The following is a 25,446-nucleotide window of genomic DNA, read 5'->3' as shown; positions in this document are numbered from 1 at the left end:
ATTTAGTGTGCCGAGCCGCGGCCCACCGCGTGGGTCGCGGCGTTCTCTGGGAGCGCCGGGAGCGGCGCGCCGCGCGCAGGCGGCGGCGGGAGGAAGCCGACGGCGACGAGCCAGGCAAAGTACAGGCCGAGAAGGTCGCCGTTCACGCCGCGCACAACGTCCTGCTCGTGCGCCGCGTCGAGGAGCGCGTCGGTGTGCGCGTCGTCGAGCTCTGCCGACTTGGTCGACGTCGGGAGGTCGTCGAGGACAAAGTGCAGCAGCGGGAAGAGCGCGTTGGCCTCCGCGTCGCTTCCCGCGCTCGCCACGACGTGGTTCTCGAGCTGCGCACGCCAGTCGACGTACTCGCACTGCTCCACCGCCCAGCCGTAGCGCTTGAGCGCGCCGAGGAACTCGTTGTACCGGATGCTCGGGTGCGACGTGACGTGGAAGACGGGCGCGTGCGTCACGCTCGACGCCGGGAACGTCGGCGCGGCGAGCGCAGCGAGCGACGTGACACGCGCAACGTGGTCGACCGGCACCATGTTCACCGTGTTGTCCATGTCCGGGATGCGGCCGAGCTGGACGCTGCCCTTGACCAGGCGGAAGAGGAAGTCGTCCGTGTTGGTCACCGCCGTGTGCGAGTCACCGACAATGTAGCCCGGGCGCACGATCGCGGCCTTGAGGCCACGCTGCGCCGCCGCCATCACCAGGCGCTCAGCGACCCACTTCGACTGGCCATAGCCGCTCGTGAGGCCGTGCGCACTGCCGTGCAGGTCGTCGTCCTCGCTCACGCCACGCAGGCTCTCGGTGTTGGTCGCCTGGATCGTGTCCGAGAGGCGCACGTAGTAGTCCGTGTCCAGCGCCGAGGTCGACGAGACAAACGTGAGCGACTTGGGCTTGCCGGACGCCGCAAGGTGCATCGCGGCGACGGTCGACAGGACGTTGGGCGCACGCAGCTTCGAGTAGGGGTACACCCAGTGCACCAGCGCACCGTTGTGCACGATCGCATCGACCTCGGCCTCCATGCGCTGGTAGTCTGCGTCGCTAAAGCCAAGACGCGGCTCGCCGAGGTCGCCGACGACCGCGTCGAGGCGGCCGTTGGCGACCCACGCCTCTTCCCACAGTCCACGCGAGGAGAGCGCGTCGCGCAGGCGCTGCACGGCCGCCGCATGGTCGCGCGCACGGGTGTGCACGTACACCTTGGCGACGTCCTTGCGGTTGTGCAGCAGGTCGTACAAGACAAATGCGCCGAGGAAGCCCGTCGCACCGGTCAGGAGCACAGTGCGGCCCGCGCCGGCGGCCGGCGCGCCAAAGGCGGCGGGCAGCTCGGCCTCAAGCGCCTTGGCGTCGTCCGCATACGCGACCTCGGCGGCCTTTTCTTCCGTCGGGCCCGCGCTCAGCACGAGGTCGCCGTTGCGCAGCGTATCGACGGCCTGCGCGAGCGTACGGATCGTCGGCGCGTCAAACACGAGGCCGAGCGGGACGTGCACGGCAAAGGCCTGGCGCACGGCAAACACGAGGCGCGTCGCGAGGATCGAGTGGCCGCCGAGGTCAAAGAACGACTCGTCGAGCGGCACGGGGTCCTCGACGCCTTGGAGGAGCTCGGCCCAGAGCTTGCTCAGCGTCTGTTCGGTGTTGCTACGCGGCGCGGCGGCCTGTGCGGAGGACGAGGCGTGGGCGAGGCGCTGCGCAAGCACCGTGTCCGGGAACGGCAGCGCGGGCTTGTCGACCTTGCCGTTGGGGTTCAGCGGCATCTTGGACAGCGGCACAAAGAGCGTCGGCACCGAGTAGGCAGGCAGCTTCTGCTTGAGGTACTCGCGGATGTCCTTGATCAGCGCGCGGTAGCGGCCGATGCCACGCAGGACCTCGCGCTGCACATTGCCGACATCCTCGGGCAGGTTCACGTCGTCGGCATCTGCGTGCACGTCGTCCGTCGGCACAAAGTACGAGACCAGGACCTTTTCCTCGTCCTTGTCACGGCGCACAAACGTCACATTCTCGCGCACGTTGGCGTGGCGCGACAGGTGCGTGTCGATCTCGCCGAGCTCGATACGGAAGCCACGGATCTTGATCTGGTCGTCTGCACGGCCCGTGCACTCGACGCGTCCGTCGGGGAGGTAGCGGCCGAGGTCGCCGGTGCGGTACATTCGGTCGCGCGGCCCCTTCCAGTACTGGCCCTCGGGCGTGCCCTTGAGCGTGTCTTCAATGACCAGGTCCGGCGCGAGCCAGTTGGTGAGGAACTTTTCGGCAGTGACCTCGGGCGGGCCGAGGTAGCCCTCTGCGAGGCCGCCGGAGCGCACGTAGATCTCGCCCACCTCGCCGACGGCGCACGTCTCGTGGCGCTCGTTGCGGTTCACGACCAGGAGCTGGACGTCGACCATACCCTGACCTGCAGGCATGATATCCTTCTGCGTCTTGAGGAACGCCACGTCGTCGCTTGCGGGGGGAATCGCAAAGTACGACACGGCACGCTGCGTCTCGGTCGTGCCGTACATGTTGATAATGCGCACGTTTGCCGCGAGCGCCTGGAGACGCGTGCAGTCGCGCTTGGTCAAAATATCACCGACAAAGAACGCGTTACGCAGGCTCGGAATCGCTGCGGTGGCCTGCGCAGAGAGCAGCTGGCCCATTGCCGGCGTGAGGTGCGTCACCGTGGCCCCTGACACGGCCATCCACTCGGCCAGGCGACCGGGCGTGCCGATATCGTCGGCCGTCGGAATGTGCAGCTCGGCACCAAAGAAGAGCGGCGTAAAGATGTCGCGCTGGATCGGGTCGTGCGCAATACCACTCAGCATCGTGAAGCGATCGCCGGGGCCGAGGCCGAAGCAGCCGCCCATCCACGGGAAAAAGTGCGTGAGCGAGTAGTGACGGCCCTGCACACCCTTTGGAATGCCAGTCGAGCCAGAGGTGAAGGAGAGCGTCGCGACCGAGTCGGGGCCGAGCACGAGGCCCGTCGACTTGGCGGCCTTGTCCTGCGTCGTATCGAGGATATCCGCGCCGTCGACCGCGCCGCCGACCAGGCTGCCGTCCGCACGCAGCTCCAAGGCAGGAATCTCGACACGCAGCTCGAGCTCCTCCTCGATGCACTGGCGGACCTGGGGATGGATCGAGCCGGCCTTGGCAAGGACGACAAGCGCCCTGGGGCGCGCCACCTGCAGGTAGATGTTCTGGCGGCTCGGCGGGTAGCTCGGATCGATCACGCTAAACGTTGCGCCGGCCTTGAGCGTCGCAATGACCGCCACGACGAGGTCCACGCCGCGGTGGGCGTACACCGTCACGACTTCTTGGCGCTGCACGCCAGCGGCCAGCAGACGGTGCGCCACGACATTGCTTGCACGGTCCAGCTCGCCGTACGACACCGTACGCAGCTGCGACGCGGGCGCACCTTGCGATGCAATGCTCTCGACGAGGCAGCGGCGGTCAGGGAACTGCCGCGCATTGTCCTCAAAAATGCTCGTGATGCTCCCGCGGTAGCCGCACCAGTCGAGGTCGCGGCGCGGGTCCGGCAGGAACGCCGCCTCGGCCGCGGTGCGGAACACAATCTTGCCGACGGGCGCGAGCGGGTTCTGTGCTGCGGCGCGGATCAGCGACGAGAGCTGCGCGAGGATGCCCTGGATGCGCTGCGCGGAAAAGAGTAGAGCATTGTAGGAAATGTGCAGCGCGACCGGTGCGTGCGCCGGCGCACGGAACTGCTGCGTAGGCGCGGCCGGCTCGGCATGCAACGCGCCCTCCTCTGGGTCGACGTGCGCCTCGGGCGGCGTGACAAACACACTCAGGTCCGTCGTGAGGTTCGTGCGCTGCATAAAGCGGCGCACCTGCGAGTTGGTCTCGTCAAAGAAGCGCACGCGGAACAAGGGGTTCGACACGCCCTCCGGCGCAGGGCCCTCGGCCGCGAGGCGCTCCTCTTCCATGCGCTTCTCCAGGTCTTCGAACGGCACACTGTTGCGCACCGCCTGCGTCTCGACGGCCTGCACGCGGCGGGCGACCTGCCAGAACGAGTCCTCCGGCTCGACCATGACACGCAGCACGAGCGCGTCGCCGGTCGTGGGGTCGTTGGAGGCGATCACCACGTCCGTATCGCCGGTGTAGCGGTGGATCAACACGACGAGCGCGGTGAGGAGCAGGTGATAGGTACGCACACCCTCATCCGCCGCCTCCTCCTCGTCTTCCTGGAATCGCGACGCGGCGTCCTGCTGCGCCTCGTCCTCGTACAGCGCGAGACGCGCGAGCGCCTTGGTCACCTGCGCCGGGAGCACGGCTGACTTCATCGCGTGCACGACACTCTGCTTCGCCGGGCGGGGGTAGTCGGTTGGCAGCGCAAGCCGCGGAAGATTCCGCAGCTGCTGTGACCAAAAGTCAAGCTTCGCAGCCATATCTGCGCCTGGGGCCGGCATGGTGGAAGCGGGGTCGTCTGACTCGGATCTTCGTACCGTCACGTGACGATGGGGGGATGGTGGCCTTGGGGATCCGCGCCGGCGGCGGCGCCGGCGGCGGCCACGGCGCCTGCACCTGCGCCTGTCGCTGAAGCTGCATCTAGCGACCTCCCAGAAGAAGTGCCGGAAGGAAACCACACGCCGGTCGCGGTGCACATGCCGCTCAGCACGCTCCTCGTGGCGTCCGCCTTCGGGCTTGGGTTCCTGTCGGGCATGGCGAGCGGCGCACGGCGCACGGCGCTCGTGTTCCTTGCGGAGAATGCGCACCGCCTGCCGCGAACCGTGCAAGGATGGTACTTTTACAACAAGACGAAATATTACCGCATGATCCTCGGCGGCGCACAGACCGGCGCCGAGACCGGCCTGCACATGGCCGGCTGGGTCGGTGGATTCTGCCTGCTTGACGTGCTGGCAGAGCACGCGCGCAACCGCTGGGAGCCGGCCGAGCGCGTGCGCGACGAGCCGCGCGAGGACCGCCCGCTGCTCGCGTACCTCGGCCACTGGTCGGACGGCACACTTGCGGGCCTCGCGACTGCGCTCATTGCGGGACTTGCCTGTACGTTTTCCTGCTTACCCAGTCCGCCTCCCTACGCCCGTGCTTCCCCGGATGCTGCTCCTCGGTGGCGCGGCCGGCGGGACGACCGGCGCGCTGCGCGACGTGCGCCATACCCTGCTGCAAAAGGCCAGCCCTACAACCCCCCATATAGAGTAGCTACTTGTTCTGTGCCGCGACACGCGCCTCGGCCTCAGCGTAGAACTGTTTTTGGCGCTCGTCGAGGATGCGGCGCTTGTTGAAGTAATCGACCTGTGTGAGCATAGCAACGTACCCAGCTCTGCGCACAGTTCTTTTCGTACGCATCGCGCTGTGGCGTGCACGGGTCGTTGGCGCGCTGCTCGGCCAGGATCCGTGCACGCTCCTCCGGCGAGGTTTTCTCGGCAAACCCTCCGCGGCCGAGCGGCCCTTTGGTGTCTGACATGTCGGTGCCCGGTGGAGCGAGGATCTTGTGGGAGGTCAAGCACGCATAGTAGCTATCGCGGCTTTCCCAGCACAGCTGGCGGCTGCTGCGCGACACACTCGGCGTTTGCGACATGGTCCAAGCGGAGAACTCGGCCGAGACACAACCGCCATGCAGGCCGCGTCGCGATCGAAAGGGAGCGCGCCGCCGCCGGAGCGCGCTGCGGCCGGCAGCGACCGCTTCGTCGGGAAGCAGGACGTGACGGAGGACTCGCTCAAGCTCGAGACCGTCGGACTTGTGCGTCTCGAAGACTTCCAGAGGAAGCAGGAGCAGATCCTCGAAGAAAAAGAGCGTGCCGACGAACGTGCCCAGGCGCTGCGTGAAAAGAAGAAGGAGGTACGGCGCGAAAAGAGCCGCAAGGCGCACAGCAAGCTTTCATTTGCACTGGACGAGGAGGACGAGGAGGAGGCCGTGCCGCTGAAGCGCGTCAAGACCGACAAGGGCGTCAAGGATCCCAGCGTCGACACCTCTTTCCTGCCCGACCGCGAGCGCGAGGAAGAGGAGAAAAAGATGCGCGATGCGCTGCGCGACGAGTGGCAGGCGAAGCAGGATGCTATTAAAAAGGAGTCGATCCACGTTACCTACTCCTACTGGGACGGCACCGGGCACCGCGGCCAAGTCGCGTGCCACAAAGGCGACTCGATTGGCGACTTTCTCGAGGCCGTGCGAAAAGACGTGCCTACGCTGAAGAACGTGCCGTCCGACACGCTGATGTACGTCAAAGAGGACCTGATCCTGCCCCACCACCTCACGTTCTACGAGCTGCTGGTGAACAAAGCACGTGGCAAATCGGGGCCGCTCTTTCACTTTGACGTGCACGACGACGTGCGCATGCTCGCCGACGCTTCTGTCGAAAAGGACGAGTCGCATGCGGGCAAGGTCGTCGAGCGCGCGTGGTACAACCGCCACAAGCACATCTTCCCCGCCAGCCGCTGGGAGACGTACGATCCCCACGCGACGTACGGCGCCTATGCGGTCAAAGACCGCTAGTGGAGGCTCCACTCTTTTTTTTTCTTTGCTGGATGCGCCACGCCGCGGGGCGGCTCGAGGCATTTGGTTTGTATAGCAAGGCACGACGCGCGATGTCGACCTCCATACTCCCTGTACCATCACCTCCCACGTTTGGGATCACGTTTTGTGCGCGGCCGGGCGAGCCTGAGCGCGTCGACGTCGCGGTCGCCACCGACGAGGGCCGCAAGAGCCTCGACGAAGCCGCCGCGCACCTGCGCCGCGGCGAGCTTGTCGCGTTTCCGACCGAGACCGTGTACGGGCTGGGAGCGTGTGCGCTGCGTGCCGAGTCTGCGGCGAAAATTTACCAGGCCAAGAACCGGCCGATGGACAACCCGCTGATTGTGCACGTCAGCGACCGTGCGATGCTCCGCCGCCTCGTTCCGGCGTCGTACGAGGTGAATAACGTGTGCTCCGCGCTGATGGACGCTTTCTGGCCGGGGCCGCTGACGCTCCTCTTTCCGGTAGGCGCAGAGAGTGGCGAGCCGCTCGTGCCCCGCACCGTCACCTGCGGGCAGCAGACGGTCGGCGTGCGCATGCCGTCGCACCCAATCGCACGCGCGCTCATTGCGCTGGCAGACGTCCCGATCGCGGCGCCGTCGGCGAATGCGTCCGGGCGGCCGTCGCCGACGTCGGCGGCGCATGTCTACCACGACCTTGCGCCAAAGGGCGTGCTCAAGTACATTGTCGACGGCGGCGCATGCTCCGTCGGCGTCGAGAGCACGGTCGTGGATGCGGTCACGGTGCCCGGCGAGGTGCGTGTGCTGCGTCCGGGTGGCGTATCGGTCGAAGGGATCCGGGACGCCCTGGCAGCGCACGGCCTGCTCGCCGGCGCGCCGAATGCGACGAGCGACGCGGCGGAGCTCCGCGTGTACGGCAAGACGCTCGAGCGGACCAAGGCCGCAGAAGAGACGCCGACGACGCCGGGTATGAAGTACCGCCACTACTCGCCCGAGGCGCGCGTGCTGCTTGTGCAGCATGCGGCAACGTCGGACGTGTCTCTGCGTGCGCTCTTGGAAAAGCAGTGCGCCGCGCTGCAAGAGGCCGCTGCCGGCGCACACGACGCCACGGCCGCGCGGCGGCACGCCGGCGCGACGCGCATCGGCGTGATGTGCGCAGTCGACTCGCCGCTCATGGCCGTCGTCGCCGAGCTTGCGCCCTCGCTCTCGTCCTGGGCGGGGGAGCGCCGTGCGGAGGCGGGCGGCAGCCGCCTCTCGCCGGTCGTCGCCGCAGGCGAGCAGCGTATGTGTGTCTACTCGCTCGGCCTCCTCGCGACGCCTGCCATGGCCGCGCAGCGCCTCTTTGACGGCCTGCGCACGCTCGACGCCGAGGTCGTGTGGGACGGCGCAGCGGGCGCCTGCGACCTGATCCTCGTCGAGGAGATCCCCGAGACGGGCATGGGCCTCGCCGTGATGAACCGCCTGCAAAAAGCTGCGACCGAGACGGTGGCGGTTGGGCGTATCTAGTCGTTATAACAGTGTACACTACAGAGGTATATAGGCGCTACGCCACGCCAGACGGGATCGGAATCAGCGCCTCGGCCGTGTAGTGCGGCAGCTCGCTCTTGGCCGTGTCGCCCTGGGCCACCGCGCGTTTGCGGCGCTCGAGGATGGTCGCACCCTCGAGGTGCAGGTTAAAGGCTTGCCGCCTGGGCGGCGTGTCGTTCTTGTCCTTTTGCAGGACCGTCTGCCGCCGTTCCGAGATGGCGCGCGCGGCGTCCTTGCCGTGGCGCCGGCGCGCGGCGTCGACCGTGCGCCGCTCGTCGTCGCCCGAGTCCGCGTTAATCGAGCGCCAGGCACGTTCGCGGCGGCTCTCTTTGCTGACGCGCATGCGCTGCTGCATCTCTTCTTCGATGCGGTGCACTGCAAAGGACACGTCGAACGCCTCGCGCAGGCGGTACGCATTGGCGGTGCGCACACCCGCGTCCTCGTCGGCGTCCTTGCGGTGGGCCGGCGCAAGGAGCGGCGAATCCAAGACGTGGTCCTGTCTGTGCCAGTGGACCTTGGCATCCGCCTTGGCCGCCGAGTGGGGAATAGGGATCGCCTCGGCCGTCGAGGGGTCGGCGGCCCGGCACCATTCGTGCGCGAGGAACTGGTCGATGGTGAAGCGCTTCGACACGTCGACGGTGAGCAGGTGCGACACCAGGTCCTTGGCCGAGTCGCTGATATCGTCCCACCACGGGCTCAGGAAGGAGTACTCGCCCTTGGACACCTTTTCCGAGAGCGTCTTGATCGACTCGTCGTAGAATGGCGGGAAGCCGCAGAGGAGCGTGTACAGCACGCAGCCGAGCGCCCACATGTCGACGCTCTTGGAATATTGCTCGTCCTTGACGATCTCGGGCGCCGCGTAGCCCACCGTGCCGCACGGCGTCTTGGTATTTTCCTCCCACACAATCTTGCTCAGGCCAAAGTCGGCAATCTTTACGCGGCCGATGCCGCCGCCGCCGATGCCGTCACGGAACACGCCCTCGTCCATCTTGTCTTCGTCATAGGGACGCTTGACGGGGTTCTCGCTGGGAATAATCTCCAGCGAATCAAACAAGAGGTTCTCGGGCTTGATGTCGCGGTGTACGATGCCGCACTCTTCGTGCATGTAGCGGATGCCGTGCGCGACCTGGAGGATGACATGGCGCGCGAGCGGCTCGCTCAAATAAGTCAGCTTGACGATCTGCTCAAAGAGCTCGCCGCCGTTCAGCAGCTCCATGACCAAAAAGCAGTGCTCGTCCGACTCGGTAAAGGAGAGGAGCTGCACGATCGAGTCGTGGCGCAGGCGGCGCATGATTTGCACCTCCTTGAGGATCGTCGCACGCTCCGTTGCGCGGTTCTGCTCGCGCAGCGCGGGGTCGACCCGCTGCGCGTCCTGCGACTTGTCCTGCTTGCGCACGATCTTGACCGCGACGTGCTTTCCCGAGGCGTGGTCGAGCGCTTTGTACACAACCGAAAACGTGCCGTCTCCAAGCTTTTCGACGAGCTCAAACTGCTCCGGAAGGCCCTCGTACCTGGGCAGCGCGGCGGCGGCCGCCTCGCGCTCCTGCGCGACAATCTGCTCGACCTGCTGGTGGATGGTCTTGGCCTCGGGCGCGCGGGATGCATCCGTCGCCGGCTGCGCCGGCGGGCCGTTCGCCGACCAGATCGACTGCTGCGAAGGCGACGGACTCAGGAACATGGGCACGGCGGTCGTGCCAGCCACCGTGGCGGGCGTCACCTGCGCCGCCGAGACTGCAATCGGCGGCGTAGATACTTCGCTCGCACTGTCAGTGGACATGTCAGCTGCGGGCACCGACATGGCGGCCTTGCCGTGCCTGATAAAGTGCCGCAAACGATCCATGTTGGCGGAGCTAAGCAAAAATGCAGGGCTGCGCGGCGAAATGGTTTAACCTAGGGTCAACTCCGGAGAAAGTTTCCTCCACTAGATGAGGTCATAGGGTCAGCTGCGCGTCCTCCACGTTTTTCCCACGTGCCTCCACTCGTTCCGTCCGGTGCCATGTCGGTGCTGAAAGGCCTGTTCGCGGCGCTGGGCGCGTACTGGCTCGTGGTGTTCTGGCGCCGGTGGTCCATCCACACGCGGACCCAGCAGTTTGTGTTGGAGCAGCGACGCAAGGCCGGTATCCCCGACTCGGACAAGCGCCCGCTCGCCGAAGCCGCGGCGGATGCGGCACAGCGCCGCCAGCGCGCTTTTGAGGAGCAGCTCAAAGAGTGCCAAGACGTCTTTGGACGCGCCCAGCCGGCTCCCCAGCGGACCGTTCCAAAGGAGAATCCGGGGAAGGCGGTGCGCGCGAGCCGTGCGCCGTCGCACGAGCCGGCGCCGCCGGCGCCGCCGGCGATGCAGCGCAATCGCACCATCACACGGAGCAACGCGCACGGACACAAACGCGCGCACTCGGATGCGGACGGCGCGGCGGCGAAGCGCAACCGCACCGCGCCTGCCAAGGCCACAGACACGGAGGCGCCACGCAAGCGCCACGCCGAGGACGAGCCGCCACGCACGCGAAAAGCCGCGCGCAAAGAGCCCGTGGACGACGACGAGGAGATGGCCGACGTCTCGGGCACAGATCTGTCCGATTCGAGCCAGCCGTACGACTCGGACGCCGAGTCGATGGACGAGGAGGACGAGCTGGTGCCCGGCGACGAGCACGGGCCCCGGAAGCGCGAGGCGGATACCACGATGGACCACGGCCCTGGCGACGAGTGGCTCGATGCAAACGGGCTGCGCTGGCGCATCGGCGAGGACGGCATTCCCCGCCGTCTCGTGACGCTGGTCGAGATGAAGCCCAAGTACAGGATGCCCCGCGACGCAACGCACGCCGACTCCAAGACCAAGGTCCCAACCTATATCGAAAAGTTTCTCTCGCACGACGAGTACGAGGAGGCGAAGCGCAAGAAGCAGCTCTCGTGGCAGCACGAGCTCGCGCTTGCCAAGAACACGGATGCCGGCTCGCCGATGGCGCTTGCGAGCGACGACAATGTCGAAGACAGTCTCGCGAGTCTCGTCTCGCGCCGCTCCAAGGCGCAGCTGCGGCGGACTGGCGGCGAGCTGCTGTACAACGATGCGACACGCACCCCGCAGCAGCTCGCCCGCTCGCGCGCGAGCTCCGTGGCGGGCGATGACTCGTTCGGCGCGTCGATGAGCGACGACTCCCGCTCGTTTTCCTCGTCGATCTCGGCCAACGTGTCCGGCGACAATCTGTCCGCGTCGCGCCGCCTCGCGCTGGGCCGCTCGCCGGCGCCTCGCGCGTCGCCGCACCTCCTTCGCGCGCAGCGCTACGCCGCATCCCCGTCGCCCTTGTCGCCCGCACGCAGCGCACTCGACCAGGCGGCGAAGCGCCGGCGGGAGGAGCAGCTCATGGCACAGATTCGCGCGAATCGCGAGGCAAAGGCAAAGGCCGCTCCCAAGCCTGGGCCGCCTGCCCCGAAGCTCGAGGCGCCTGCACCGCCCAAGCTTGAGGCGCCTGCGCCCGCGGAGCCCACCCAAAAGCCGGCCGAGGCCAAGCCGGCGGCGCCCGTATTTACCTTTGGCAAATAGTGATCCATGCGTTCTCCACATTCCATGACGCTGGCGCAGCGACTTCCGCGCGTCGGTGCGGCCCGGCTGTGGACGTCGGCGCGTGTGTGCGGTGCGCCGCGCATCTCGACGCCGTCTACGGCCGCGGCGAGCGACGAGGACTCGGCGGCGCTTGGCCGTTTCTTCTATCGCAACCGCATGGTCGAGCAGTGGGCCAATGTCCCCGCGAAGCGCACCACGCTCCGGCAGCTGATTCTCTTTGGGCAGAGCGCGCGGCGCAACCGTGCGCTGCTGATGGAGAGTGCTAACTACCTGCGCACCGAGCTCACGACCCGCATCGCGCACCGCCTCCGCGACATGCAGACGCTCCCGTTTGTGGCAATGTCGAACGAGCAGCTGGACTCGATCTACCAGTACTACTGGAGCACGTTTGAGACGCTGCGCCGCATGGACAAGATCCAGACGCTCGAGCAGAACGAGGAGCTGATCAGGGTCGTGACGCAGCTCCTGTCGGAGCGCAAGAGCAAGCTGTCGCTCATCGCGGGCATCAGCCGGGAGTGTGTGCACTACATGGAGCCCGAGACGGTCGACCTGTTCCTTGCACGCATGCTGCGCTCGCAAGTCTCGCGTGAAGTCCTTGCGAAGCAGCACATTGCGCTGTCCGTCATGCAGTCGTCCGGCAAGGAGCCGCGCATTTCGACCAAGATCGGCATGATCGATACGCACCTGAGCGTGCTGCAGGCGATTGAAAAGAGCGTCGCAATCGCGCGCGAGTCGATTGCGCAGCTATACAACTGGAGTACGGACGACACGCGTATCCCAAATGTCGTCGTCGAGGGCGACACGGACGTGCACATCGCCTACCTGCCCGCTCACCTCGAGTTTATCCTGCTCGAGCTGTGCAAGGTGTCGATGCAGTCCACGATGCGGCACTATAGGACCGACGGCGAGGCGACGCCGAATCCGCCGGATGTGCGCCTGACGATCGTCGAGGGGCCCGACCGCGCCGACATGACGATCCGCATCTCGGACCGCGGCGGCGGCCTCACGGCGACCGCCGCGCCGGACCGCTCGCAGGCCGAGAACCTCGCGACGCGCGCGCGGGGGCCCATCATGCTGGCCGGCAGCGACGAGGCGGGCCACGCAAACGACGAGTCCGGCCTCGTGTGGTCGTTTATGAATATCGGCGAGCAGCTCGAAAAGATGAACATCCAGCTCGAGCAGACGTCGACGAGCGAGCGCGACGCCAACCTCATTGACGGCGCAGTGACGCCGGACCCGACCGTCTCCTACCCGGGCGGCGACGGCCTGATGCGTCTCTCTGTGCTCAGCATGGAGTCCAAAAACGGACTGCCGATGTGCGTATAGACATGCTCACCCAGCGTCAATCTCTACGCGGAGCTCTTTGGCGGCGGCCTTGATTTCCGGACTCTCGAAGGGTACGCAGCGCAACTCACACAGCTATGGCACGGACATTTATCTGCGCCTTCCCAAGGTACGCCGCGCGTCTCACCCAGTTTGGTACTTCGAAGGAGCTACACGAGTAACCATCGTTCCTAGTCGAGCCCTGTGTCAGATAGAGTACATACAGTGCATCAACAGCAGCAGTAAACCGCTCACCACAAAGAACAGCGACAGGAACCGGTTCGCCTGCCGGTTGCGCTCTTTGGCCTTGCGCAGCTGCTGGTTGCCGGACGTGACCTGCTCGCCGTGGCCCGCCGCCTCGGTGTGCAGCTGGTTGGTATGCTCGTTCTGCTCCTGCAGATGCTGCACAATTCGCGTCTGCAGCTCGGAAATGTCGTGCAATTGCTGCTCGGCGACATGGATCGCCTGCAGATCGTTCTGCAGCGACTGGATCAGCGCCGAGGCCTCCTCTTCAAAGACCTGCACCTGCTCTTTGGACAGCTCCTGCGTCACGTCTTTGCCAGGCTGGCCGTCGAGCGCCCCGACGCTGCCGCGCAGCGCAAGGTCCGGCGCATCGTGCTGGCTGCCGTGCCGCGCGTGCTTCACGCCGTCCGACAGCTTTTGGTGCCGCTGCTGCTGCGCGTCGACGCGCCGCGCTTGGAGCGTCGCCTGGATCGACGAGGCACGCGCAAGCTGCTCGGACAGGTACTGTGTCACCGCCGCATGGTGCGCGGCGACGGCGTCAGACGCAGCCTGCTGCCGCGCGATCGCGCCGCCTTTGAGCAGCATGAGCGGCGCAAAGGCCGTGCCGCCCGCCGACTGCAGCGACTTGTCTACCGCCTGCTTTCGGACTGTGTGAGCAAAAAAAAAAAAAAGACGTACGCTTCTCGCCCCGCTCGAGCTCCTGCACGCGGTCAAGGCACTGCTTAATCACCAGCTTCACCTGAAAGTCGATTTCGTCACGCTCCGCGTCGGTGAGCGTGGTAATGTGCTGCCACTTGGCAAACGCGTCTTCCTTTTTGCTTTCGTCGCCGGACGGACCCGCGTCGCTATCCGGGCGACCTGCGCGCCGCCCTTTCGACGAAATGTCCAGGTACGGCCGCCTGATCGTCGCGAGGAACGTGTACAGCGACGCAATGTGCCGTTTCTGGTGAGACAGTATACGTACTACGCGATAGGCCTCTTTGGTCCACGACTCGGCCGCCGCACGCTGCTTGGCCACAGCCGCACTCGGTTTCGGTGCGGGCTCCGACTCAATGCCTTTGCTCTGGCACTCGCGCAGCAGCGCATGAAACGCATCCGTCTGGTCCGACCGCGCCGGCACTGCGCCCCGCATCGTCGTCGGGATACCTCCACATCACTACTTTCTCCTACGTTTCTTGCCGCTGTACTTGGAGTCGTGGGGTACGGCCTTGCCGCGTGAGCGGTCGAGATCCTTCTTGCGCTGGATATATTGCTTCATAGACTCGCCCTTCTTTTTCATAGTGCGCTCGCGCCGCGGGTCGCCCGCCTTGCGCGTCTCGTGGCGCACTTGGCCGGCGCCCGGCGCGTCAAACTCGAGCGCTTTGGGCAGCTCCTGCTTCACGCCTTGGCCCTCGCCGTTGGGGCCGACCATCATTTCACCGCCGACCCAGAGCACAAGGTAGATCTTCTTGGCCTTTACCGAGTTGGGATAGTCGACGACGAGACCGCCGCCAAAGCCGGCCTTGGTCGCCTGCGACATGATAAACTGGACTTGGTCGTCGTTCTCGGGGTAGAACTGAAAGACGCAGCGCGCGCCGCGCGTCAGCGACGCATACAGTGTCGTGAAGAATGTGCTCAGACGCGCGCCGGGCGAGTTGTACGACGTGTCTGCATTGCACAGCCACTGTAGCACCGAAATGGAGATCGCGCCGTCGAAACTGCCGGCACGAAACATGCAGCCGTGCCCTGCGTCCGACAGAATCATATCGCCCTCGACGTCGCGCTCAAGGCCCACGCTCAGCATGCTGGGACTGATGTCGTATCCAATCCACTCGTGGCCCATCTCGGTCAAAATCTCGCCAGAGAGGCCCGAGCCGCACCCAATGTCGAGAATCAGGGCAGGGTGCCGATGCGGCGGCAGCGCCATGAGCTCGATCGCACGCAGCGCCATTTCGGCCTGGATATCTTGGTTGCGTGTGCTGTGTGAGAAGCTGTACGTACTTTGCCGTGTATTTCCGCGCCTCGGTGTCGCCATAGTAGATCTCCGGCGGCGCCTGATGCTCCGGCCGGCTCATGGTCGCCTAAAAAAAGTGTGCTGACTCAGCAGAGATCGTGTGCGTAGAGTACACTAGGGGAACGACTACTTGCGCGGCGCACGCGCAGGGCCCTTGCCCGGCCCAGCCGCGACGCGGCCCGGTGCAGGGCGGTCGCTCTGTGGCGCGGGCTCACCGACCTCTTCGCCGACAGGGATCGCCATTAGGATGACAATCGGGAGGATATACAGCCAGTACTTGCGGACGAACGCGATCGGATCAAAGGGCTCGTCGGCCTTTTTGGCCTTGGCCTTGGCTTTGCCTTCTTCGGTCGTCTCGTCGATCGGTTCTTCGGCCAGGCGGAGGGGGCTGCGTCAGAAAGGGGACGTACACCTCGGGCGTCTCGGGCACCATAATCTCGACCGACGTCGAAAAGGTGTCGGAATGGTGCGTCGCTACGCCGGTGCCAAACACCGGGCACGCATTGTCGTCGTACGGGACCTGGGGCTGGATCGCATACGACAGGCCAACGACACGCGGCGGCGTGCCCGCCTCGCCGGGCCCGAGCGGGCGCTTTGACAGGTGCAGCTGCACAATATCCTCAAGCGGCGCATCGGAAGCCGTCCGCAGTTGACACTGGATGAGCTAGAATACATACGAGCTTCACAAACGCGAGGAAACCGTCGAGATCCGCGACCTTTTTCTGCCACTCGTCGTGCGAAAATGACCGCGCATCGCCCCTGACTGCCAGCAGCTGGTAGTACGCGTCCGTGTCCGGGTCAGGGAAGTTGGTCTCGGTCGTGATGCCCTCCTGGAGAGGGAGACCGTCGCCGCCGGCCGCCGTCGTCGGCACGCGAATCAGCGCACGCGGCTGCCACGCCGAGTACGTCTGCATTCCACTATCCAGTACTTTTTGCGCACGGTGCAGCAACGTGTACGTCTCGCTATCGGCCAGCACGGCCTGCGCGAGCGCCGCGATCAGCAGCACGGCCCTCGACCAATGCATCGTTGGAATTGCCACGTGTCTATACAACCAACCAGCGCCGGTAGAGCGCCTGTGCGAGATGTGGAGAACCGGCGCTGGCGTAGAGCAGCGCGAGGTTAAAGGCGGCCTCGCGTGCCATACCAAAGCCGCCGGCGGCCTTGTTGGGCTGCTCGGCCATCTCGAGCACGCGCTGGTAGCGCGGCACGGCGAGGTGGAGCAGGCCGAGCTGGTGGTACGCGCGCCCGAAATTGTACTCGACCTCGGCGCTGTTCGGCCGCAGGTCGGCGTACTGCGTGAGGATCGCGAGACCTTGCACGATGGTGTGGTTGCGGTTATCCACCTGGCGGTTCGTCGCGCGGCTGAAGCACGCGACACTGCACAGGAGGCACAAGAGGGGATCGTTGGGCTGGAGTGCTAATGCACGGAGAAGATAGCCTGTGTGAGTCGCTCGACGTACCCATCGCCGGCTGATAGCTGCTAGCGCACAGCATGAGGTAGCCGTAGAACATTTCGCTGATGGGCGACGACTTGGTCGGCACTTGTTGGGCATTCGTACTGCCAAGCCGCGGCTCGTCGCCGTCGATTGTCTCGTCCGCCTCGTCGTCCTCGGCGCCGACCGTGGTCCAGCGTCCGGTGCGGGGATTGACCTTGGCCGGGCGCCCAGTCACGATGGCCTCCTGCGTGCGCATCCGCCGCTGGTACTGCTTGGTGTTGGTCGCGCTCACGAATGCATCCACACCGTAAAAGCCGAGGCCGTTGGCAATCGACGAAATGAGGCGCAGCGGCTCGTTGTGGAACTGGTAGTGCGTCGGGAACCACCGCGCAATGTCAAACACCCGCGCAGAGTCGCGCGCGTAGATGGCGCAGGCTACATCAGAGAGAACACGTACCGAGCCAACAGAGATGCAGCGCCATTTTGCGTTCTTCCGAGGGCCACACGGTATTCGAGACCATAATATGGCGAAACATGTCGTGGATCGCCTCTTCTTCACCGCCGAGCTTGGCAAGGCCGACGGCGTACTGTATCAGTAAACAAAACATACCTTCATAAAGAGCGCGACCCAGTCATCAAAGTCGATCGTGCGGAACGAGGTCTGCTCGGGCGCGAGCTCGGCAGCCTCGGGCGACGCCTCGTCCACGAGATGGTCTCGCAGGCGCGACAAGAGTGCCTCGGCATGGCTATCGAGGTCTGACGCCTTAGAGCGGCGGTTGCGGCGTGGGCGTACGACACCGCGGTACTTGGTATAGCGCTCTTTGGGGAAGAGGAGCGACATGGACCGGAACGAGTCGACGAGGCGCCCAGCGACCTGCATCCACTGGCGTGTAGCGTCGAAGCGTTTGCGCACTTCGCCTGACGACGTACGCGGCTCGTCCGGCGCGTCAACGGGCCCATCAAGGAACACAAAGTCGTGCTGCCAGAACCCGTCGACAAACACCTGGGGCTCGAGCGCAGAGAGCTGTACCCATGCCAGGCGCGTCTCTTCCTCACGCTGCTGCTCGAGGCGCTGGCGCTCGGGGTACGACAGGCCCGAGCGCGAGACGCGCGACGAGCCGCTCGGCGCAGGCTGTGCGGCGCCGTCCTCGTTGAAGAACGAGAGCGAAGGCCCTTGCTCTTCGTCCATGTTTGGCAGGAGCGGCGGCGCAAGGGGGTCCGCATTCGAGCCACGCAGCTCGTTGCGCGCCACGAGGACCTCGTTGACGAGCCGCAGCGCCTTGTCGCGCAGCCCCAGCTCTTCGCACACCTCTGCAAGGCTGAGCTTTACGTCAAAGTGGTCCGGATTCGCATCGAGCACGGATTCGTAGACCTGCGCGGCCTCGGCGGGCCGATCGAGCTGCTGGAAGCAGATGCCCATGTGGACGTACAGCTGGACATCGTCGACTAGCGCCTCGTCGGCCAGTGTGCGGTACCAGTCGAGGGCGTTGCTGTATTGCTGGTGTTCAAATAGGCAGTCGGCCATCTCGAGAAAGAGCATCGGATGTTCGCCCGGCTCTGCCTCGTCGGCGAGGAGGGAAAAGTGGCGCTTGCCCTCGTCGTAGTCCTTGAGCATGAAGCGCGCCTTGCCGAGGCGCAGGCGCACTTCGCGATCGAGTGGCTGCGCGCTGTCGTCGAGTTCGAGGTCGTGCTCTGCATCCTCCGGTTGGTCCTCGCGTGCCTCGCCACGCAGCCAGCGGATCGTCTGCTTGATCACGAGGATCACCTGGAGCGGCCGCCGGAGCAGGAGAAGCAGGTCGGCGAGCGTCACGAGCTCGTTCAAGGAAAAAGCAACGTCCGGCGGCGGCGCGTGCTCTTGCAGTGCCGGATCGAGGTTCGGGTCCGAGCTCCCCCCGTGCATACTTGCGCGGCGCATCCCCTCGAGGATGCCGACTCCGACGTCGTACTCGCCGAGCGACACGAGTAGCGGAATCAGCTCGCAGAGTACCTCGGCGTCGTACGGCTGAATCTTGAGGATCGCCTGGAATGCCTCGACAGCGGCGCGCTGGCGTCCCGAGTCCTTGAGCAGCACGGCCTGGTCCCACAGCGCGTCGAGGTCGTTTCGGTTTTTCTTGATCGCCTGCTGCAAGCAATAGATCGACTGCTGGAACAGGCCGCGTTCCCTGCTGCGGCGTGCGAGCGACTTCCACTCGTCGCTCGCGTTGCTTGTGAGGTGCGCGCCGACGATGCGGCACTGGATCGATTTCTCCTCCTCGCCCATCTCTTCAAAGCACATGCCGAGGGTGTACCAAGCGCCCTTGACAGTCGGTTCGATGCGGATCACCTCCTCCAGCTGGCGGATCGCCGCCGGGAGGTTCGCCTCGACGTACGCAATGTTGGCCTGTGCAAGGAGCGCCTTGACTTCGGGAGATAGCGCCTGCTCGCGGATGCGCGTCGCCTTGTGTTTGCGCGCGTACCCGTTGACGTCTCTGAGCTCGTGGTGAAACGACTCCATCTCCGCTTCCATCGACTGATTCCACGAGTTCTTTGTGCGCTCGCTGCGCCCGCTGGGCTCGTTGGTAAACGCATTGATCAGGCGCGTAAAGCCCTCCTGCTCGATTTCCACCTCTTCGCCCTCCTCGGGCTGTGGCGCCTCGTCCGGCTCGTACTCGTCGGACGACGCGTCGCTCTCGATTTCCTCCTCACTCACATCGTCAAAAAGCTCTTCGTCCTCGCCGGTGCGCGCGCGCTTCCGCGACGCGTCCTCGTCCGGCGCCCGGCGGCGCGTTCCTCGCGGCATCCCGCACGGAGCAGCACCTCCACTTCGGCCGAGACGTTGGACCTTGGCTACGACGTGCATGATGGAGCCGCCGCCGGTGTTTCGCTCGCCGGCCAGCAAGGTGGCCTACTACTACGACAGTACGTGGACTGGCTTACGCAGATGATGTCGGCAATTACTCGTACGGCTTTGGTCACCCGATGAAGCCGCACCGCATGCGCATGGCGCACAACCTGATTGTGAACTATGGGCTGGACAAGAAGATGCAGATCCTGGTACGTTGCCCCGCTGACGCAGCGCCCTCCCCGTGCGACGCGCGAGCAAATGACCAAGTTCCATACCGACGAGTACATTGACTTTCTGAGCCGCGTCAGCCCCGAGACGGTCCAGGAGCTGACGGGCGACGGCACGCGTTTCCTCATCGGCGAGGACTGCCCCGCGTTTGACGGGCTGTACGAGTTCTGCACGATCTCATGCGGCGGCTCGATCTCGGCGGCGAATCGTCTGAATACGGGCCTCGCCGATGTCGCGATCAACTGGTCCGGCGGCCTGCACCACGCCAAGAAGCGCGAGGCAAGTGGGTTTTGCTACACGAACGACATTGTGCTCGCGATCCTCGAGCTGCTGCGCACGCACCTCCGTGTGCTCTATATTGATATTGATGTGCACCACGGCGACGGCGTCGAGGAGGCGTTCTACTCGACCGATCGCGTCATGACCGCGTCCTTCCACAAGTTTGGCGACTTTTTCCCCGGCACGGGCGACGTGCGCGACATCGGCATCAAGCGGGGCAAGGCATACGCGGTCAATGTGCCACTGCGCGACGGGATCGACGCAACGACCTTTGGCGCCATCTTCCGCCCGGTGATCCAGCACATTATGGACTGGTACCGCCCCGGGGCCGTCGTGCTGCAGTGCGGCGCCGACTCGCTCGCGGGCGACAAGCTCGGCTGCTTCAATTTGAGTATGCGCGGCCACGCGGACTGCGTCGAGTTTGTGCGCTCGTTCAACGTGCCGCTCATCTGCCTCGGCGGCGGAGGCTACACGGTGCGCAACGTCGCACGGACATGGACCTACGAGACGGGCCTGCTCCTCGGCGAGGAGCTTGCGGCGGACCTGCCTTTTAACGAGTACATCCAGTACTTTGGGCCCGAGTACAAGCTCGACGTGCCCATGACCGGCATGGACAACCTCAACACGCCCGCGTACCTCGATGGTCTGCGGACGCGTATCATTGATAACCTGCGGTCGATGCCCTTTGCGCCGAGTGTGCAGATGCAGGCGACGCCGCGTACTTCGTTCAACCCTGCCCTGGACGACGACGAGCCGGACGACGACCTCGACCCCGACGAGCGCATCACGCAGCGGATGCGCGACTTGCATACCCAGCCGTTCAGCGACGAGCTGAGCGACGACGGCAACGAGGATGACCAGGCGCTCGCGTTTGAGGCGGACATGGCCGCGATGCGTGCGCCGCCGCCGAACTATGCACGTACCCACGACTGGATCCACTCGGTGCACGCGCCGCCGGTCGTGCCGTACGGCGCGCCGCCGGTGCTCCCTTTTCCGCCTGCGTAGCTAGGCCTGGCGTTTGGCGCGCCACTCTTGGATTCCCCGCTCGAACGTCGCACGGTCCAGGCCTTGGTGGCCGACTAGGACAAAGTGCACACCGAGCTTGCGCTGTACTTCGGCTGGGTCAGTCGCGCAGCGTACCGTTGCGGCTCTCGTCGTCAAAGAAGACTGGTGAGCCAATGTACGTACTCATATCGCCATAGTCCACACCGGATTCCTGTGCAATCTTGCGAAAGTGCTCGACCTTGGAGCCGGGATATATCTCGAGCTGGTCAAAGAGGGCTGGGTGAGCGGCGCGACGTACTAATGGCCTTGGCAACCGACTGCGCCTGCGACGCGCGGCCCGTTTGCCGCGGGCTTTTCGAGGAGGTCGTCTTTCCGGTATCGAGCATCAGCTCACGCAGCGCCTGGCGCGCGACCGTCGGCGCACAGGTGCGCGACGCGGCGGCAATGTGCACGCCTTTTTCGCGCAGCTCCAAAAGGATCGACGGGACGTGGGGGAAAAAGGAGAGTTTCTGGCCGCTGCGGTCCACGACCTGGTTCAGCGCATCATTCCTGCGCTTCAAGGGCGGGTCAATGTGCGTGTCGACCCAGTACGGCCACAGCGTATAGTCCAGATCGAACGCGACCACTTTGGGATAGGCGGCCATCGTAGCCCGATCGCCCGATCCTCGCTCTCGCGACGATGCGTGGGGACGAGCGGGCGTTTTACGAGGCGGCGTACGACCGCGCGCGGCCGCAGATCAAGCAGATTCGGGGGCGCCTGTCGCACTTTCCGTCACCGGTGCTGCGTGTGCAGCGCGTGGGCCAGCTGGACGCGGACCTCTTGGACCAGGAGCTGACCGACCTGCTCGCCGAGCCGGTCAAGGCGGCGCTGCGGAATGTCTCGCCGACGGCCGCGACACGCCACTCGGCAGAGATCTACCTCTTGCTGAAGCTGGCACTGTACAAGTTTAGTATCTATGACCGGAGCGCGTCGTACGGTGCCATGCTCCAGAACCTCAAGTACCGGAACGAGTGGGCGCATACTTCGGGGCGTACGTCGCACGACTCACACAGTGCAATCGACCGCGCGCGATGCGCCGCTGCGCTGGTTCCAGCTGGGGATGTACCCTATTCTGACCATCATCCTCCCGTACGCATACACGAAAAGCAAGGCGTGGATGAGCGACCGCTCGTACGCCGACGCGCCGAGCGACTCGCCCGAATTCCTCGCGTGGTCACTTGCGGAGCAGGGGCAGCGCCTGTGGAACATGCTGGGGCTGCTCAACTTTGGCTTTTTCCTGTGGAACGGCAAGTACCGCACGATCGCCGACCGCATTCTCGGCATGCGCCTCACGTACGCGAACCGCGCGTTGAACCGCAACGTCTCGTTCGAGTTCCTGAATCGGCAGCTGGTCTGGAATGCATTCACGGTACGTCGCGTGGCTCACACAGGAATTCCTCCTCTTTTTGCTGCCGCTCGTCAAGCCACAGCGCCTGCTCCGGAGGCTCGCGCGCATTCCGACGCACCCCACGGTGCTTGCCGCGCTGCACGGCACGCTCCCGCAGGGTATCTCGAAGCGCATCGGCCTTGAACACGACGAAAAGGCGGGGCGCGTACGCCTCGGCGGACGCCGCGACCGTCCGGCATATGGCCGCTACTACAACCTCCCGGAAGAGTGCTGTGCGATCTGCTTTGAGCGCCTCGAGAAGGCCGCAGGCGTTGACATCGACGTGCGCGCGCAGGCCCCGCCGCCGCCGCCGCCGCCGCCGCACGTCGCGATCCCAAGTGTCGACCCACTGCACCCCAGCAAGGGCCTCGTCGCGCGCCGCCGCAACCGCGAAAAGGACCGCGAGGAGGAGCCGGCCGAGTCGAGCGCCGCCGCACAGCGCGCGGCCGTGCGTGCAGCGAAGCTCGCCGAGCGCCGCGCCGCACGTCGTGCACAGGGCGTGCAGCCGCAGGAGACGAGCCGGCCGAGCCTCTTGGCCGCGTCGCCAAACGGGATCAAGTATCTCGACGCGCTCGCGACGACGCCGTACCAGACGCTGCCGTGCGCCGAAAAGGGGAACGGGTGCATTTACTGCTACTATTGCATCGCCGAAAAGCTCATGTCCGAGTCGACCGACGACGATCTGCAGGACCAGGGCGGATGGGAGTGCCTGCGGTGTGCAGAGCGCGTGTATGGCGCAGAACGTGTGCCGGCCGTAGCAGAGAGCTAGGTAGGGTATAGAGCTATCTGCAAGACTGCCAAGGGCGTGTTGGGAGGATCAGGCGATGGGGGAATGACACGCGTCGGGGGCACAGCAGCGCGGGCGGTAGCCTGCTACTCGTCGTCCGAGCCGCCGGCATCGAGCTCGGGCATCGCGTCCGAGTCCGAGTCGGAATCGGGCGTGTCAAGCGGGATCGACGCTGCCGGTGCGGGCGCAGACGGCGGTACGACCTTGGCGGCAGGAGCCGCCACAGGGGCAGGAGCCGCCGCAGGGGCAGGAGCTGCCACAGGAGCAGCCGCCGGAGCGGTTGCCGGAGCGGTTGCCGAGACAGGAGCAGCCGCCGGAGCGGCCACTGGAGCGGCTGCCGGAGCAGGTGCCGCCGCCCGAATTCCCATCTCGCCTTCTTCTTGTCCCTCCCCAGCACCTTCCACGTCCATGTCTGGATTGTCAAGTCGGTGTGCTTCGTACAGTGCCGCAACGCCCCGTTTGCTCGCGTCGTAGCCCGGCTTGGGAAGCGGCACGACGTCCACGTCGCTTCCTTCGAGTGCCGCCGAGTCCACGCTATCAAACACCGGCGGCGCACGAGGACGCAGCAGGGGCAGCGTACGTGCGAGCGCCGACTCGCACGCCGCACGCACGAGCGCCACAGGCGATGCAGCGCCACGCACAAACAGCGCACGGATACGAAGCAAAATGTACGCAACAAGCGCCCCGCCATTGGCAAGCACCAGCTCGGCCACTGCGGTGATGCTGGCGAGGCACAGTGCAAGGGTGTCGGCACGCGCGACGTCGAGCACGCGTCCGTCGACGGTCGCCTCGGCAAGGCCAAGCACGACCAGCGCCCCCGTCCGTGCCAGGTCGCGGCTTCCTGGCGTCGCACTGCACGCAAGCGTGCGGAACACTGCCTGGAAGAGGCACACGCCCGCCCGCGCCAGCTGCCACGCGAGGTTGGACTGGCCGAGGACCGCGTCCTGCGCTGCGCGTGTCGACGCAAGCACGGCATCGCTCTCAAAGACGCGCGCGCGCTTCGCTGCAGGCTCCGAGGCCTGCGGAAGCAAAAACGTGCTGCACGCATCGATCGCGAGGCGCGCCGTGCGCTGTACGCGCCCCGACGCCGGATCCAGCGGGAGCGCCGCGCCCGGCAGCGACGCATCCGGCAGCATGCCGCTCGTAAGAAGGAGCGAGAGCGTGCGCAGCGCAATCAGACGCTCGCGGTCGCCGGCTGCACGCTCGGCGGCCGTGCACACGTCGTCCAGTACGCTGTGCTCGTCGTAGAGATAGGGCCAGCACGCCTCTTGGAACTGCGCAACGACCTCGCCAAGGAGGCGCAGGCCCGCGCGGCGCACCTGGGGCAGCGCCGCGGCCTCGGCACGCAGCTGATCGCGCGGCGCCGCATCGTCCGAGCGCACGCGAATCATGCTGGCGGCCAGCAGCACCACGCGCCCGATCGGCACCGGCACCGGGCGCGGCGTCGGCGTCGCGAGGTAGTGCATCAGGACGCCGAGGTGCGCGTCGTCGCCTGCCAGGCAAAAGAGACGCGCACAGCTCCAGGGAATACCCACGACATAGTCCGGCGTCGTCTTGCTCCAGCCGAGCGCCGCGCAGGGCGCCGGAGCGCGCGACGGCGTCAGCGAGCCGAGCGCCGCAAAGGCCGCGTCGAGCATCTCGGTCGCGGGTGCGGCCCACAGCTGGGTCTGCAGGACCTTGCCGTGCGCCGTTCCCTCGCTGACAGCGCCGGTGAGGTGCAGCGCCGAAAAGAGGCGCGCGGCCGCCGCGGCGAGTGCTTCCGGCGGCGGCGTGCCGCCCGGTTCGGCGTGCGGTGCAAATAGGATGCGCATGCACAGCGCGTGCAGTTTTGCGACGTGCGGGCGATATGTCGTGGCGTTGCGCACAAAGGATGCGTACAGCAGCGCAAGGAGCTCGGCGTTTGGCTCGGCCGCCAGCTCGACCAGCGCGCTAGCGAGCTTTGGGACGTTGGGCGCGACGACTACGCGGTAGTACTCGGGGTGCGCGCTTGCTTCTGCGCCCATCGCCTCGCGCACGACGACGCCCAGGAAAGGGAGGAGCGCGTCGCGTGCCTTTTCTGAGCCGCCCTGCATCTGCAGCAGGGCCTGCTCGCAGAGGGCGAGCGCACGGTGGACCCATTCCCCGCCGTTCGCCTCGACCGCGTCCCACCCCTGCTGCGCGACGTACGCGGCGGCCACCGACCCTGCAGCGTGCCATGCATGGCCCTGCTGTGCGGCCGGCGTGCCGAGCAGGGCGGAAATGCGCTTTTCGAGCGCCTTCTTTTCGTCGTCGTCGAGCGTACGCAGTGCCTGCGTCGCCTCGGCCTCAGCCACGGCCTGCGCCACGCATGAGCGCTCCGGCTCGTCGACCAGCGCGCTAACGAGCGCCGCGAATGTTGCCGCCATAACGAAAAAACAACTTTAGTCAGCTCGGGCCCTTCTA

At 65.8% G+C, this 25,446-nt stretch overlaps 14 protein-coding genes across 14 annotated transcripts; 7 read left to right on the top strand and 7 right to left on the bottom strand.

Annotated features, from left to right (window-relative positions):
• Positions 1-2: 2 nt before the first annotated feature.
• LYS2 (L-2-aminoadipate reductase) lies at positions 3-4,373 on the bottom strand (the record flags this gene model as incomplete). The annotated part of the gene is made up of 1 exon (XM_060266536.1): positions 3-4,373. One exon carries the CDS (start codon positions 4,371-4,373, stop codon positions 3-5), a length of 4,371 nt encoding a protein of 1,456 aa, XP_060122519.1.
• A 48-nt stretch (positions 4,374-4,421) lies between these two features.
• MJAP1_002601 (uncharacterized protein) lies at positions 4,422-5,124 on the top strand (the record flags this gene model as incomplete). The annotated part of the gene is made up of 2 exons (XM_060266535.1): positions 4,422-4,968; positions 4,991-5,124. 2 exons carry the CDS (start codon positions 4,422-4,424, stop codon positions 5,122-5,124), a joined length of 681 nt encoding a protein of 226 aa, XP_060122518.1.
• MJAP1_002600 (uncharacterized protein) lies at positions 5,125-5,503 on the bottom strand (the record flags this gene model as incomplete). Its single annotated transcript, XM_060266534.1, has 2 exons — positions 5,125-5,217; positions 5,240-5,503. The coding sequence occupies 2 exons, from the start codon at positions 5,501-5,503 to the stop codon at positions 5,125-5,127; spliced, it is 357 nt and encodes a 118-aa protein (XP_060122517.1).
• Positions 5,504-5,539: 36 nt separating this feature from the next.
• Positions 5,540-6,418, top strand: MJAP1_002599 (uncharacterized protein; the record flags this gene model as incomplete). Its single annotated transcript, XM_060266533.1, has 1 exon — positions 5,540-6,418. The coding sequence occupies one exon, from the start codon at positions 5,540-5,542 to the stop codon at positions 6,416-6,418; it is 879 nt and encodes a 292-aa protein (XP_060122516.1).
• Positions 6,419-6,510: 92 nt separating this feature from the next.
• On the top strand, positions 6,511-7,902 carry MJAP1_002598 (L-threonylcarbamoyladenylate synthase; the record flags this gene model as incomplete). Its single annotated transcript, XM_060266532.1, has 1 exon — positions 6,511-7,902. The coding sequence occupies one exon, from the start codon at positions 6,511-6,513 to the stop codon at positions 7,900-7,902; it is 1,392 nt and encodes a 463-aa protein (XP_060122515.1).
• A 37-nt stretch (positions 7,903-7,939) lies between these two features.
• On the bottom strand, positions 7,940-9,721 carry srk1 (MAPK-activated protein kinase Srk1; the record flags this gene model as incomplete). The annotated part of the gene is made up of 1 exon (XM_060266531.1): positions 7,940-9,721. One exon carries the CDS (start codon positions 9,719-9,721, stop codon positions 7,940-7,942), a length of 1,782 nt encoding a protein of 593 aa, XP_060122514.1.
• A 198-nt stretch (positions 9,722-9,919) lies between these two features.
• On the top strand, positions 9,920-11,458 carry MJAP1_002596 (uncharacterized protein; the record flags this gene model as incomplete). The annotated part of the gene is made up of 1 exon (XM_060266530.1): positions 9,920-11,458. One exon carries the CDS (start codon positions 9,920-9,922, stop codon positions 11,456-11,458), a length of 1,539 nt encoding a protein of 512 aa, XP_060122513.1.
• A 24-nt stretch (positions 11,459-11,482) lies between these two features.
• On the top strand, positions 11,483-12,984 carry PKP2_1 (putative protein kinase YGL059W; the record flags this gene model as incomplete). Its single annotated transcript, XM_060266529.1, has 4 exons — positions 11,483-12,795; positions 12,820-12,876; positions 12,899-12,932; positions 12,955-12,984. 4 exons carry the CDS (start codon positions 11,483-11,485, stop codon positions 12,982-12,984), a joined length of 1,434 nt encoding a protein of 477 aa, XP_060122512.1.
• A 9-nt stretch (positions 12,985-12,993) lies between these two features.
• BUD23 (18S rRNA (guanine(1575)-N(7))-methyltransferase) lies at positions 12,994-15,099 on the bottom strand (the record flags this gene model as incomplete). The annotated part of the gene is made up of 6 exons (XM_060266528.1): positions 12,994-13,004; positions 13,027-13,692; positions 13,724-13,988; positions 14,010-14,164; positions 14,216-15,003; positions 15,026-15,099. 6 exons carry the CDS (start codon positions 15,097-15,099, stop codon positions 12,994-12,996), a joined length of 1,959 nt encoding a protein of 652 aa, XP_060122511.1.
• A 65-nt stretch (positions 15,100-15,164) lies between these two features.
• On the bottom strand, positions 15,165-19,254 carry MJAP1_002593 (uncharacterized protein; the record flags this gene model as incomplete). The annotated part of the gene is made up of 7 exons (XM_060266527.1): positions 15,165-15,426; positions 15,449-15,657; positions 15,716-16,049; positions 16,096-16,456; positions 16,500-16,910; positions 16,933-17,062; positions 17,086-19,254. The coding sequence occupies 7 exons, from the start codon at positions 19,252-19,254 to the stop codon at positions 15,165-15,167; spliced, it is 3,876 nt and encodes a 1,291-aa protein (XP_060122510.1).
• A 61-nt stretch (positions 19,255-19,315) lies between these two features.
• On the top strand, positions 19,316-20,811 carry CLR6 (histone deacetylase; the record flags this gene model as incomplete). Its single annotated transcript, XM_060266526.1, has 3 exons — positions 19,316-19,373; positions 19,396-19,508; positions 19,531-20,811. 3 exons carry the CDS (start codon positions 19,316-19,318, stop codon positions 20,809-20,811), a joined length of 1,452 nt encoding a protein of 483 aa, XP_060122509.1.
• MJAP1_002591 (protein-tyrosine-phosphatase) lies at positions 20,812-21,455 on the bottom strand (the record flags this gene model as incomplete). The annotated part of the gene is made up of 4 exons (XM_060266525.1): positions 20,812-20,924; positions 20,947-20,973; positions 20,995-21,087; positions 21,110-21,455. The coding sequence occupies 4 exons, from the start codon at positions 21,453-21,455 to the stop codon at positions 20,812-20,814; spliced, it is 579 nt and encodes a 192-aa protein (XP_060122508.1).
• A 35-nt stretch (positions 21,456-21,490) lies between these two features.
• Positions 21,491-23,007, top strand: PEX2 (peroxisome assembly protein (Peroxin-2); the record flags this gene model as incomplete). Its single annotated transcript, XM_060266524.1, has 3 exons — positions 21,491-21,842; positions 21,865-22,220; positions 22,243-23,007. The coding sequence occupies 3 exons, from the start codon at positions 21,491-21,493 to the stop codon at positions 23,005-23,007; spliced, it is 1,473 nt and encodes a 490-aa protein (XP_060122507.1).
• A 104-nt stretch (positions 23,008-23,111) lies between these two features.
• MJAP1_002589 (uncharacterized protein) lies at positions 23,112-25,409 on the bottom strand (the record flags this gene model as incomplete). Its single annotated transcript, XM_060266523.1, has 2 exons — positions 23,112-23,278; positions 23,423-25,409. 2 exons carry the CDS (start codon positions 25,407-25,409, stop codon positions 23,112-23,114), a joined length of 2,154 nt encoding a protein of 717 aa, XP_060122506.1.
• Positions 25,410-25,446: the final 37 nt, after the last annotated feature.

Source organism: Malassezia japonica, chromosome 4 (assembly GCF_029542785.1).
Source record: "Malassezia japonica chromosome 4, complete sequence".
Taxonomy (NCBI): Eukaryota; Fungi; Basidiomycota; class Malasseziomycetes; order Malasseziales; family Malasseziaceae; genus Malassezia; species Malassezia japonica.
Note: the sequence above shows the minus strand (reverse complement) of the source record. Positions and strands in the feature narration are given on the sequence as shown.